Raw genomic sequence first — 11,452 nt, 5'->3', positions numbered from 1 at the left:
ATGGAGATCCTACCATGCTCACACCGCGTGATTCGTGGTGTGGAGATTCATCGCCGCATCTCAGCTCGTTGTGTGCCTATGAGGTGCTCGTTGTGGGAATCCATCAGTAAAGCCATATTTATCAATTTTGCTGCCTTCATGATCATGTGTGAGTAGTTTTCTTAGGATCATAGGGTCCATAGGCAACAAGTAGCTCACATGACCGTGATCCGTATGATGTAATCTGTGGTTGTGTTTGTTAGGATATGATGAATTGTAGCTTCATGACCAGATTGTTTATTGAATTATATTGAATCTTTTAAAATTTATTTGTTATATAATTAACTAGTTATGTATACTCTTCGATCTATTAATTTGTCTTTGGCTAAGATTGATTGATAGTTCTTCATAGCTAGTGGGTTTAATTTTATGGTGATTCATCCTAGTGACAGCAAAGGGATCCGGTAGAGATGCCCTTCTTGACCCGTTCTACCAGGTTAGGTTTGGATGAGAGCAGGGTCGAGATCAGACAATTACTTGACACTAACCGGCGCTTGTTCGACACTCTACCTATTTTTGCGTTTTAGACGAAAAACACTAATACTCCTATGATCTCTCAGTATTAATAGATCTGGACCATTCGATCAGGCTCCGTGAATGGTTGATATTCAGTGGTCCCTATTGTATAGAAGACCTCAAAAACCAATGGGATGGGTCCTCACCGCTCTAACCGCCCCGATACTGATTGCACAGGAAATCGGTTGAAACCTTCTATCTCTGAATAATCAACCCAATTCCACTTGGCCTCCGCCGACACTGACTGAACAAGACATCTCGTCTAGACCTGGCTGGAACCTTTGACAAGTAGTCTCTTGATCAGAGCGTACAATGGTCCAGCACTGAGCCACTGACTACTCGAGGCATTTGAGCCAAGATAAGACCATCTCGCCAGCCATTTTTTAGTAGACACCCTCGCTGCTCTACTTTTGCACGTCCTGCGCGCTACCACTGGCTACGCAGTACGCACACAATCTGCCCAGCGTGAAGACATCTCCCATCTTTTGCTCGGGAAGGAAGAATCACCAGGGTCCAGACTCTAGACCTGTGTGGCGATGCTGATGAACCTCATCTATTCCACCTGATTAGCACAGGTGCTCTTTTTTGTTAGCCTCTTCTCTTCCCCTTCTCATCATATGCTTTTTGGTTAATCTTCTATCAGCAACATCTGAGAACTATTGGATCTGATTTCTGCAGCAAGCCATCTGTGGTTCCGCGCGGTTTGTTGAGACGGAACCTGTAAATTCAACTTATCTGTTCTCTGCTTAAATACTCGAAGATCAAATAAAACGGTACAACTTCTTATAATTTTTTTTCTTTCAATTTTCATCTGAGTTACCGTTTCTGCTTCGGGTGCACCTCACACGTATGAGTGTTTGAAAATTAAAGAAAAGCATAGTCCCATGTTCTGAAGTTTTATTCCAAAAATAAATAGCATCTCTAGTTGTTAACCATGTTGTTCTATTTCACTATGCCCTACAATCATTGCACCAATCGACCTCGGATGAATCTTATAAGTAATCAGGAACAACACCCCATTGGTGCGGCCGCGATTCGAACTCTGTAGGGTCAAGTTTTTAAAAGCTTGCTTTACGTACTAAACATCACTAGGTAAAGTTTCTTCGTAGCTCGTCCTACACAATACCCCTTACCTATGTCGTTCATCACGCTATGGAGATGTGTGCAAAAGAGGAGCATCATGAGAACGTTGCAGCGTCATTAGCAGTTGCCCTTTCCGGAGACACGGTAGCCACAAGTAGTAGTATAGGCCTGCTAGTACATGGGGCCCATCCAAAGTTGCATGCGTCTTGTCATCGCAGCTCACTGGTCACATACATGATGCAGCTCATTATTCACTGTTCACCTTTCACCCATCACATGCAAACTCAGTGCCTCGTCTCTCTCTTCCTCCACAGCGCAGCGAGCAACAATCGACAGTTAGAGAGAACATAAGAAGAGGAGAGAAAGTATGCAGGATGCAATAGTTTGTAAAAATTGGCGCAAAAGTCAAACCCAAGTGAGTAAGAGTTGCCCTGGAAGTTTTTTTAAGAATGTTTCATAAATAAACTGCATGCACATTCAGAGACGAGGTACTGTTCTTGCGTACTCTCTCTCATTTTCTTTTCGCATGTGGTGGGTGGTAGGTGAGGGAAAAAAGAAAGATCAAGCAAAGTTTATGAGAATGAGAGAGAACGTGGCTACAGTAGCACTGCAGCCTGATCTGCCATGGACGCTAGACTTTTGCAGGTCGCATATGAGTGTATGAAGCTTAAGATTCCCCTGACACGGCTGCACATTTTCAAAGCTTGCACATATCCTCATGCATCTTCCCACAGTCTGAACGGTGAAGATAGTGGGTACCAGGGAGCTCGGGCTACAGAAAAACACACTCAACATCACTATGAAGTTCCTATAATGCCCGGGGTGTTGCTAGACAGCGCAACCACAGTGTCACGTCAACGGACAGAACACCCAACTGTTACAAAGTCATCTTACTAGCCTGGTATTTCTGGCATTTGACAAAATATTTGCTTCCTTTATGTAGATTTCCTGCGCAAGGATGGAAATGTTATACTACATCGATGGTTGATTTCTGGAACTGTTTTGGCTGAAATAGTGAGGTCAAACTGCATAAAGCGAAATGGCCGAGGCTGCTCTTCTTCTTGTCACGACAAAGATCGGAATAGCTGTGGCATCAGAAACACTTCACCACGTTAAGTCTCTTGCAAAACTCTCAGAGAACATGACACTGATAAGGAATGACCTAGAGCTTATTCGAGAATTTCTCAAGGAGATTGGAAAGAAACCTTCGACAGATGGAGTCACCGAAGCATGGATAGGGCAAGTCCGAAGATTGGCATATGATATGGAAGACATTGTGGATCAATTTATGTATGTTGTTGGCAAACACCATCAGAAAGGATCATGGTGGAATAGTGCGAAGAAAATCCTGAAGAAACCCCAGTATCTGTTTACACAAGGTGAAATCGCTACTGGCCTCGAGAAAATAAACCGAGCCCTTACACATCTTAAACAAAACAGAGACTGGACTCAACCAATAGCTGGTGTGGGCGATCTTTTTGCAACAAATTATGGCAGCCAACAGCCCCTATATCTTCCTGGACATGATTACTCAATCTCTGATGATGAACTTGTGGGATTTGATAAAAATAGAAAAATATTGATGGGGTCACTGAATTTGGAAAATTGTCCACATCTACAAATCATTGCCTTATGGGGTATGGGTGGTATCGGGAAAAGCACTCTTGTAAGTAATGTGTTCCGATATGAAGCATCCAACTTTGAATGCCGTGTATGGGTTTCCGTCTCTCAGTCCTATAAACTAGATGATATTTGGAGAAGAATACTGAAAGAAATCTATTCTAAAGACAAGAAAGAATTTGATGCTGAGAAGATGACCTGTGGGGAGTTAAAAGATGAATTGAAGGAAATCCTGAAGACAAAGCGGTACTTGATCATATTGGATGATGTCTGGACAGCTGAAGATTTTAGAAAAATTAAAGAGGTTCTTGTCGATGCAAAAATGGGAAGCAGAATAATAATCACAACAAGATATGAGGAAGTTGCTTCAATAGCTCATGATGGTTGCAGGATCAAAGTGGAGCCTCTTGAGGAGGAGGATGCATGGCATCTATTTTGCAGGAAGGCATTTCCAAGCACTGAAAATCACATCTGCCCATTAGTATTACAAGAGTGTGGTAAATTGATAGTGGAGAGGTGTGATGGATTACCATTAGCTCTTGTGGCCATAGGGAGCTTATTGTCTCTTAAGGCGCAGAATGTTGCAGAGTGGAAACTATTTGATGCGCAACTTATTTCCGAGCTACACAAAAACGAGAACCTAAATCGCGTGGAGAAAATTCTGAATCTAAGCTACAAATATTTGCCCGACTATTTGAAGAGTTGTTTCTTGTATTGTGCCATGTTCCCAGAAGACCACATGATCCACAGAAAAAGATTGATCAGACTGTGGGTTGCAGAAGGATTTATTGAACAAATTGGAAATTGCAGTTTAGAAGATGTTGCTGAAGGTTACCTGACAGAGCTCGTTCGACGAAGCATGCTTCAGGTGGTAAAGAGGAACAGTTTTAACAGGATCAAGCATCTTCGAATGCATGATCTTGTACGTGAATTAGCCATTTACCAATCGAAGAGAGAGAGTTTCAGTACGACTTATGATGATAGTCTGGGGGCGATGCAGGTGGAGTCAGATTCTCGTCGCATGTCGGTGCTCCAATGCAAAAATGACACTCAACCAAGCATAGGTCAATGCAGGCTTCGTACCTTCATAGCATTCAGCAGCAGCATGGCATCATCCTCATTGTTTCCTTCAGAATCTAAATATCTTGCTGTGTTGCAGCTATCAGGATTACCTATTCAGACTATTCCAGATTCTATTGGGGAGTTATTCAACCTTAAGTATTTGGGCCTTGACAAGACCAAAGTGAAGATACTCCCAAAATCTGTCGTGAAGCTTCACAACTTAGAAACATTGAATCTTCAAGGTGCAGAGTGTGTGAATTTGCCAAAAGGGTTTGGAAAGCTGAAGAGGCTGCGGCATATTCTTATTTATAAATGGCTGGATAGAACGATCTCGATTTTCATATATTTTGAACCTGTGGATCCGTTTGAGGGATTATGGAGTTTGAAGGACTTGCAAACTCTGGGTGCAGTTCGAGCTAGTAAAGTATTCATTACCAATCTAGCAAGTTTATCTCAGTTGAGGTCCATTGGCATTACTGGCGTAAGGAGCATCCACTGTGCACAATTGTGTGAATCTCTGTCAAAGATGCACCAGCTCTCATCATTACAAATAATGGCCAGCAACGAAGACGAAGTGCTCCAGCTAGAAACTTTGACATTATCAAACTGTCTTAAAAAACTTGATTTGCATGGGCGATTTTCCGAAGGAACTTTGAAATCACCATTTTTCTCAACCAACGGATATACCCTTTGCAGGATATCTCTAATTTGGTCCCAGCTCGTGGAGAACCCAGTGCCACGCCTCTCTGAATTGTCAAACTTGACCAAAATACTTCTAAGAAAAGCATATACAGGACAGGAGCTAAACTTCCAGCCAGAGTGGTTCCCAAATGTGAAGATTCTTTTGTTGTTGAATTTGCCACATGTCAACCAAATATGCATACACGAGGGAGCTTTGGTCCGCCTTGAAGAACTTGTGATCAGAAACCTTGCCAAACTACGGGACGTCCCTGGGCTGGGACATCTGAAATCCCTCAAAGAGACACAGTTTGTTGACATGCATCCTCATTTCCTAAGGAATCTTCAAGCGGCAAGACTAGAGCATATCCCGATATCCTACTACAGGACAGTGCGGTAATTGAACCATCCTAGCCAATATATTATGTTTGCACTTTTCATGCCATTCAGTGTGTGCTCGATTACCTGCACCAAATTCTAGCTTTTTGAGCTGATGAAATTCCGTTCTGTTGCAGACCCGGAATGGCATGAGTCTTTCTTGGGTGGCTGGGGTTTGCAGTCATTATCGTCGGTGAGGGAGCTATATATATCTTTGTTGTGCAATGGGGATTTACGGCCAACTGCCAATTTGTCTTGCTGTTATTGTTTCTGCTTATTTAAACAAGGACTGGTTTGTAACAAGGCATGAGATCCATCTTGGTTTTATAGTATTTATGTTTAGTGATGCTAAGCTACTGCGTGAGATAACTACTATGTATTTTTACACAGTGATTCATGTAATAATGTTGAAAACTTGAGCTACTTGCGACTGAATATTATACCCCACTGCGAAGCATCTGAACTTTTTGCTAATCCTCCAGGGCTGCTGATGTTCAGAAGTTCACAGTTTAGTTTCTTCTAGCTCATGTAAAGGTTAGGCCTATCAGTACCGCAGGATGGAGCGCTACTGGTACAGCGCTACAGCTAAAGGTTAGCAGTAGCGTGGGTTAACCAACGCTACTGCTATATCGACTTAGTAGTAGCGTTTTCTCCAAACAGCGCTACTGGTAATTACTAGTAGCGCTTCTCCCTACACGCGCTACTACTATTATTTCGTATTTTATTTTTTTATTTCATGTTTTATTCATACACCTTCATACAAGTTTTCATACAGCAGCAATTTAGAGATTATTTTTACATCATAATGAGTTATTACATCACTGGGTGAAAGAACCGTGGACTAGTTTCAAGTGAATGGACATAAACTTGAAACTAATCCGCGGTTCTTTCACCCAATGATATAATAAATATCATCATCATCATCATCATCATCATCATCATCATCATTGTCATATAACACCTTCTCACGATCATCGTTTTCATCAATGAGACATCACATAGCAAGTTGGTCACTAGTCATAACACTAGTAGAAAAAGGGTCATTTGTCCCGGTTCTAGAGGGTCTTTAGTCCCGGTTCTGGAACCGGGACTAAAGGCCGTCCACGTGGCCGCTGTCTGGAACTCCACCTTTAGTCCACGTGGCCGTCTACATCATATCTTATAGGACTCATATTGACATGGAGATTTGGCTGGTCTCACCTCGAGGTCGAAGGGGGTTGATGACGGGGACGACGGCGGGGATGATGGAGGGGGTTCCTTGATTTCTGCAAAAACAAAAACTCTATAAATAAAACCCTAGTGAACGACATCGATGCGGGAATAATTGCTTAAACTAAAAAAGTAACAACAAATGTGACATGTTCAACTAGTTCTATTAATTCAAATAGTTCTTACTAAATATAAACTTACTATAAATAGAAATAAACTAAAAATAAACTAGTTCAACTAGTTATATTAATTTTCTTACTAAAAATACATTAGTTCTATTAATTCAACTAGTTCTTACTAAAACTAAACTAGTTCAACTAGTTTATTAATTTACTTACTAATTATTTTAAACACTTACTAAAAACAGTAAAAAGGAGGGGAAGGGAGGAGGAAGAGAGAGGACGAGGGGGAGGAGGCCGGTGGGATCGGAGGAGGGAGGGGGGCGAGGAGCAGCGCGGCGGCGGCGGCGTACGGGTTCGGCGCGGGCAAGAGCGAGTGAGGGAGTGACTGTCCAGGGTGAACCGCTATAGGATAAGGTAAGTAAGTAGTAGCGCGTTTCGGAGAAACACGCTACTGCTACGGGTCGTAGCAGTAGCGATGGTCAGTGGTACGCGCTACTGCTAAGTGGGGCTAGCCATCTGCGCCCAGTACAAATATAGTAGCAGCGCGGTTTCGTGGAACGCGCTACTGCTAAAGTAGTATCAGTAGTGCGGTTTATTTAAAAATGCTACTACTAAGTAGCAGTAGCGACTTGTTTTGTCCAGCACTACTGCTAAGATGATGTGTATAAGGTTTTCCCTAGTAGTGTCGCCGTGGTAGTGACGTTGATGCCGAGGAAGTGGTGGAGCGCGCCGAGGTCGGTCATCGCGAACTCACGGTGCAACGCCTGGATGACGGAGTGAAGCGCCATGGCGGAGCTGGCGGTGAGGATGATGTCGTCCACGTACAGCAGAAGGTAGGCGAGGTGATCACCGCGACGAAGTATGAAGAGCAACGAGTCCGAGCGCGACGCGACAAACCCGAGTGTCCGTAGGTAGGTGGTGATGTTGGGGAACGTAGTAATTTCAAAATTTTTCCTACGCACACGCAAGATCATGGTGATGCATAGCTGTTGGGGAACGTAGCAATAATTCAAAATTTTCCTACGTGTCACCAAGATCAATCTATGGAGTCATCTAGCAACGAGGAAGGAGTAGATCTACATACCCTTGTAGATCGCGCGCGGAAGCGTTCAAGAGAACGGGGTTGATGGAGTTGTACTCGTCGTGATCCAAATCACCGATGATCCTAGCGCCGAACGGACAGCACCTCCGCGTTAAACACACGTACGGAGCAGCGACGTCTCCTCCTTCTTGATCCAGCAAGGGGGGAGGAGAGGTTGATGGAGATCCAGCAGCACGACGGCGTGTTGGTGGAAGTAGTGGGATTCCAACAGGGCTTCGCCAAGCGCTGCGGGAGGAGGGAGATGTGTCACGGGAGGGAGAGGGAGGCGCCAGGGCTTAGATTGGGCTGCCCTCCCTTCCCCCACTATATATAGGGCCAAGGGAGAGGGGGGGGCGCAGCCTTGGCCCTTCCTCCAAGGAAGGGTGCGGCTAGGGAGGAGTCCCTCCTCCCCAAGGCACCTAGGAGGTGCCTTCGCCCTTTAGGACTCTTCCTTTCCTTATCTCTTGGCGCATGGGCCTCTTGGGGCTGGTGCCCTTGGCCCATGTAGGCCAAGGCGCACCCCCTACAGCCCATGTGCCCCCCCGGGGCAGGTGGCCCCACCCGGTGGACCCCCGGGACCCTTCCGGTGGTCCCGGTACAATACCGGTGACCCCGAAACTTGTCCCGATAGCCGAAATAGCACTTCCTATATATAATTCTTTACCTCCGGACCATTCCGGAACTCCTCGTGACGTCCGGGATCTCATCCGGGACTCCGAACAACATTCGGGTTACCGCATACTAATATCTCTATAACCCTAGCATCACCGAACCTTAAGTGTGTAGACCCTACGGGTTCGGGAGACACGTAGACATGACCGAGACGACTCTCCGACCAATAACCAACAGCGGGATCTGGATACCCATGTTGGCTCCCACATGCTCCTCGATGATCTCATCGGATGAACCACGATGTCAAGGACTTTAATCAATCCCGTATACAATTCCCTTTGTCTATCGGTACGATACTTGCCCGAGATTCGATCGTCGGTATCCCGATACCTTGTTCAATCTCGTTACCGGCAAGTCTCTTTACTCGTTTCGTAACACATCATCCCGTGATCAACTCCTTGATCACATTGTGCACATTATGATGATGTCCTACCGAGTGGGCCCAGAGATACCTCTCCGTCACACGGAGTGACAAATCCCAGTCTCGATTCGTGTCAACCCAACAGACACTTTCGGAGATACCTGTAATGTACCTTTATAGCCACCCAGTTACGTTGTGACGTTTGGCACACCCAAAGCACTCCTACGGTATCCGGGAGTTGCACAATCTCATGGTCTAAGGAAATGATACTTGACATTAGAAAAGCTTTAGCATACGAACTACACGATCTTGTGCTATGCTTAGGATTGGGTCTTGTCCATCACATCATTCTCCTAATGATGTGATCCCGTTATCAACGACATCCAATGTCCATGGTCAGGAAACCGTAACCATCTATTGATCAATGAGCTAGTCAACTAGAGGCTTACTAGGGACATGGTGTTGTCTATGTATCCACACATGTATCTGAGTTTCCTATCAATACAATTCTAGCATGGATAATAAACGATTATCATGAACAAGGAAATATAATAATAACCAATTTATTATTGCCTCTAGGGCATATTTCCAACTGTCTCCCACTTGCAATAGAGTCAATAATCTAGTTCACATCGCCATGTGATTAACACTCACAGGTCACATCGCCATGTGACTAACACCCAAGAGTTTACTAGAGTCAGTAGTCTAGTTCACATCACTATGTGATTAACACTCAATGAGTTCTAGGTTTGATCATGTTGCTTGTGAGAGAGGTTTTAGTCAACGGGTCTGCAACATTCAGATCCGTATGTACTTCGCAAATTTCTATGTCATCTTGTAGATGCAACTACTATGCTACATTTGGAGCCATTTCAAATAACTGTTCTACTTGGAGCTATTCCAAATTGTTGCTCCATTATACGTATCCGGTATCTCTACTCAGAGCTATCCGGATAGGTGTTAAGCTTGCATCGACGTAACTCTTTACGTCGAACTCTTTATCACCTCCATAACCGAGAAACATATCCTTATTCCTCTAAGGATAATTTTGACCGCTATCTGGTGATCTACTCCTAGATCACCTTTGTACCCTCTAGCCAGACATATGGCAAGGCACACATCAGGTGCGGTACACAGCATAGCATACTGTAGAGCCTATGTCTTAAGCATAGGGGACGACCTTCGTCCTTTGTCTCTATCCTGCCGTGGTCGAGCTTTAAGTCTTAACTTCATACCTTACAACTCAGGCAAGAACTCCTTCTTTGACTGATCCAACTTGAACACCTTCAAGATCATGTCAAGGTATGTGCTCATTTGAAAGTACCATTAAGCGTTTTGATCTATCCTTATAGATCTTGATGCTCAATGTTCAAGTAGCTTAATCCAGGCTTTCCATTGAAAAACACTTTCCAAATAACCCTATATATGCTTTCCAGAAATTCTACATTATTTCCGATCAACAACATATATTCATCAGAAATTCTATAGTGCTCCCACTCACTTCTTTGGAAATACAAGTTTCTCATAAACCTTGTATACACCCAAAATCTTTGATCATCATCAAAGCATACATTCCAACTCCGAGATGCTTACTCCAGTCCTTAGAAGGATTGCTGGAGCTTTGCATACTTATTAGCATCTTTCAGGATTGACAAAACCTTCCGGTTGTATCACATACAACCTTTCCTCAAGAAAAACGTCGAGGAAACAATGTTTTGACATCCTATCTGCAAGATTTCATAAATAATGTAGTAATCGCTAATATAATTCCAACAGACTCTTAGCATCGCTACGAGTGAGAAAGTCTCATCATAGTCAACTCCTTGAACTTGTCGGAAAAATCTTAACGACAAGTCGAGCTTTCTTAATGGTAATACTTACCATCATTGTCCATCTTCCTTTTTTTTTAAAAATTCATCTGTACTCAACAGCCTTACGACCATCGAGCCGTTCTGCCAAAGTCTACACTTTGTTTTCATACATGGATCCTCTCTCGGATTTTATGGCCTCGAGCCATTTATCGGAATCCGGGCCCACCATCGCTTCTCCACAGCTCGTAGGTTCATTGTTGTCTAGCAACATGACTTTCAAGACAGGATTACGTACCACTCTGAAGTAGTACGCATCCTTGTCATCCCACGAGGTTTGGTAGTGACTTGATCTGAAGTATCATGATCAATATCATAAGCTCCCACTTCAATTGGTGTAGGTGCCATAGAAACAACTCTTTGTGCCCAGCTATACACTAGTTGAAGAGACGGTTCAATAACCTCATCAAGTCTCCACCATCCTCCCACTCAATTCTTTCGAGAGAAACTTTTCCTCGAGAAAGGTCCCGATTCTAGAAACAATCCCTTATTGCTTTCGAATCTGAGACAGGAGGTATACCCAACTATTTTGGGTGTCCTATGAAGATGCATTTATCCGCTTTGGGTTCGAGCTTATCAGCCTGAAACTTTTTCACATAAGCGTCGCAGCCCCAAACTTTTAAGAAATGACACCTTAGGTTTCCCTAAACCATAGTTCATACGGTGTCATCTTATCGGAATTACGTGGTGCCCTATTTAAAGTGAATGTGGTTGTCTCTAATGCCTAACCCATAAACTATTGTGGTAATTCGATAAGAGACAT

At 43.8% G+C, this 11,452-nt stretch overlaps 1 protein-coding gene across 2 annotated transcripts; it reads left to right on the top strand.

Annotated features, from left to right (window-relative positions):
- Positions 1-864: 864 nt before the first annotated feature.
- On the top strand, positions 865-5,848 carry LOC125515609 (disease resistance protein RPM1-like). Of its 2 annotated transcripts, XM_048681111.1 has the most exons (5): positions 865-1,130; positions 1,234-1,328; positions 1,953-2,053; positions 2,582-5,394; positions 5,514-5,848. In XM_048681111.1, the coding sequence occupies exons 4-5, from the start codon at positions 2,678-2,680 to the stop codon at positions 5,527-5,529; spliced, it is 2,733 nt and encodes a 910-aa protein (XP_048537068.1). In that variant the 5' UTR covers positions 865-1,130; positions 1,234-1,328; positions 1,953-2,053; positions 2,582-2,677; the 3' UTR covers positions 5,530-5,848. The 2 variants fall into 2 exon arrangements, with proteins under 2 accessions (XP_048537068.1, XP_048537066.1); XM_048681109.1 differs by lacking the exon at positions 1,953-2,053.
- The last annotated feature ends 5,604 nt before the right edge of the window (positions 5,849-11,452 follow it).

This window comes from Triticum urartu, chromosome 6, assembly GCF_003073215.2.
Source record: "Triticum urartu cultivar G1812 chromosome 6, Tu2.1, whole genome shotgun sequence".
NCBI lineage: Eukaryota > Viridiplantae > Streptophyta > Magnoliopsida > Poales > Poaceae > Triticum > Triticum urartu.
Note: the sequence above shows the minus strand (reverse complement) of the source record. Positions and strands in the feature narration are given on the sequence as shown.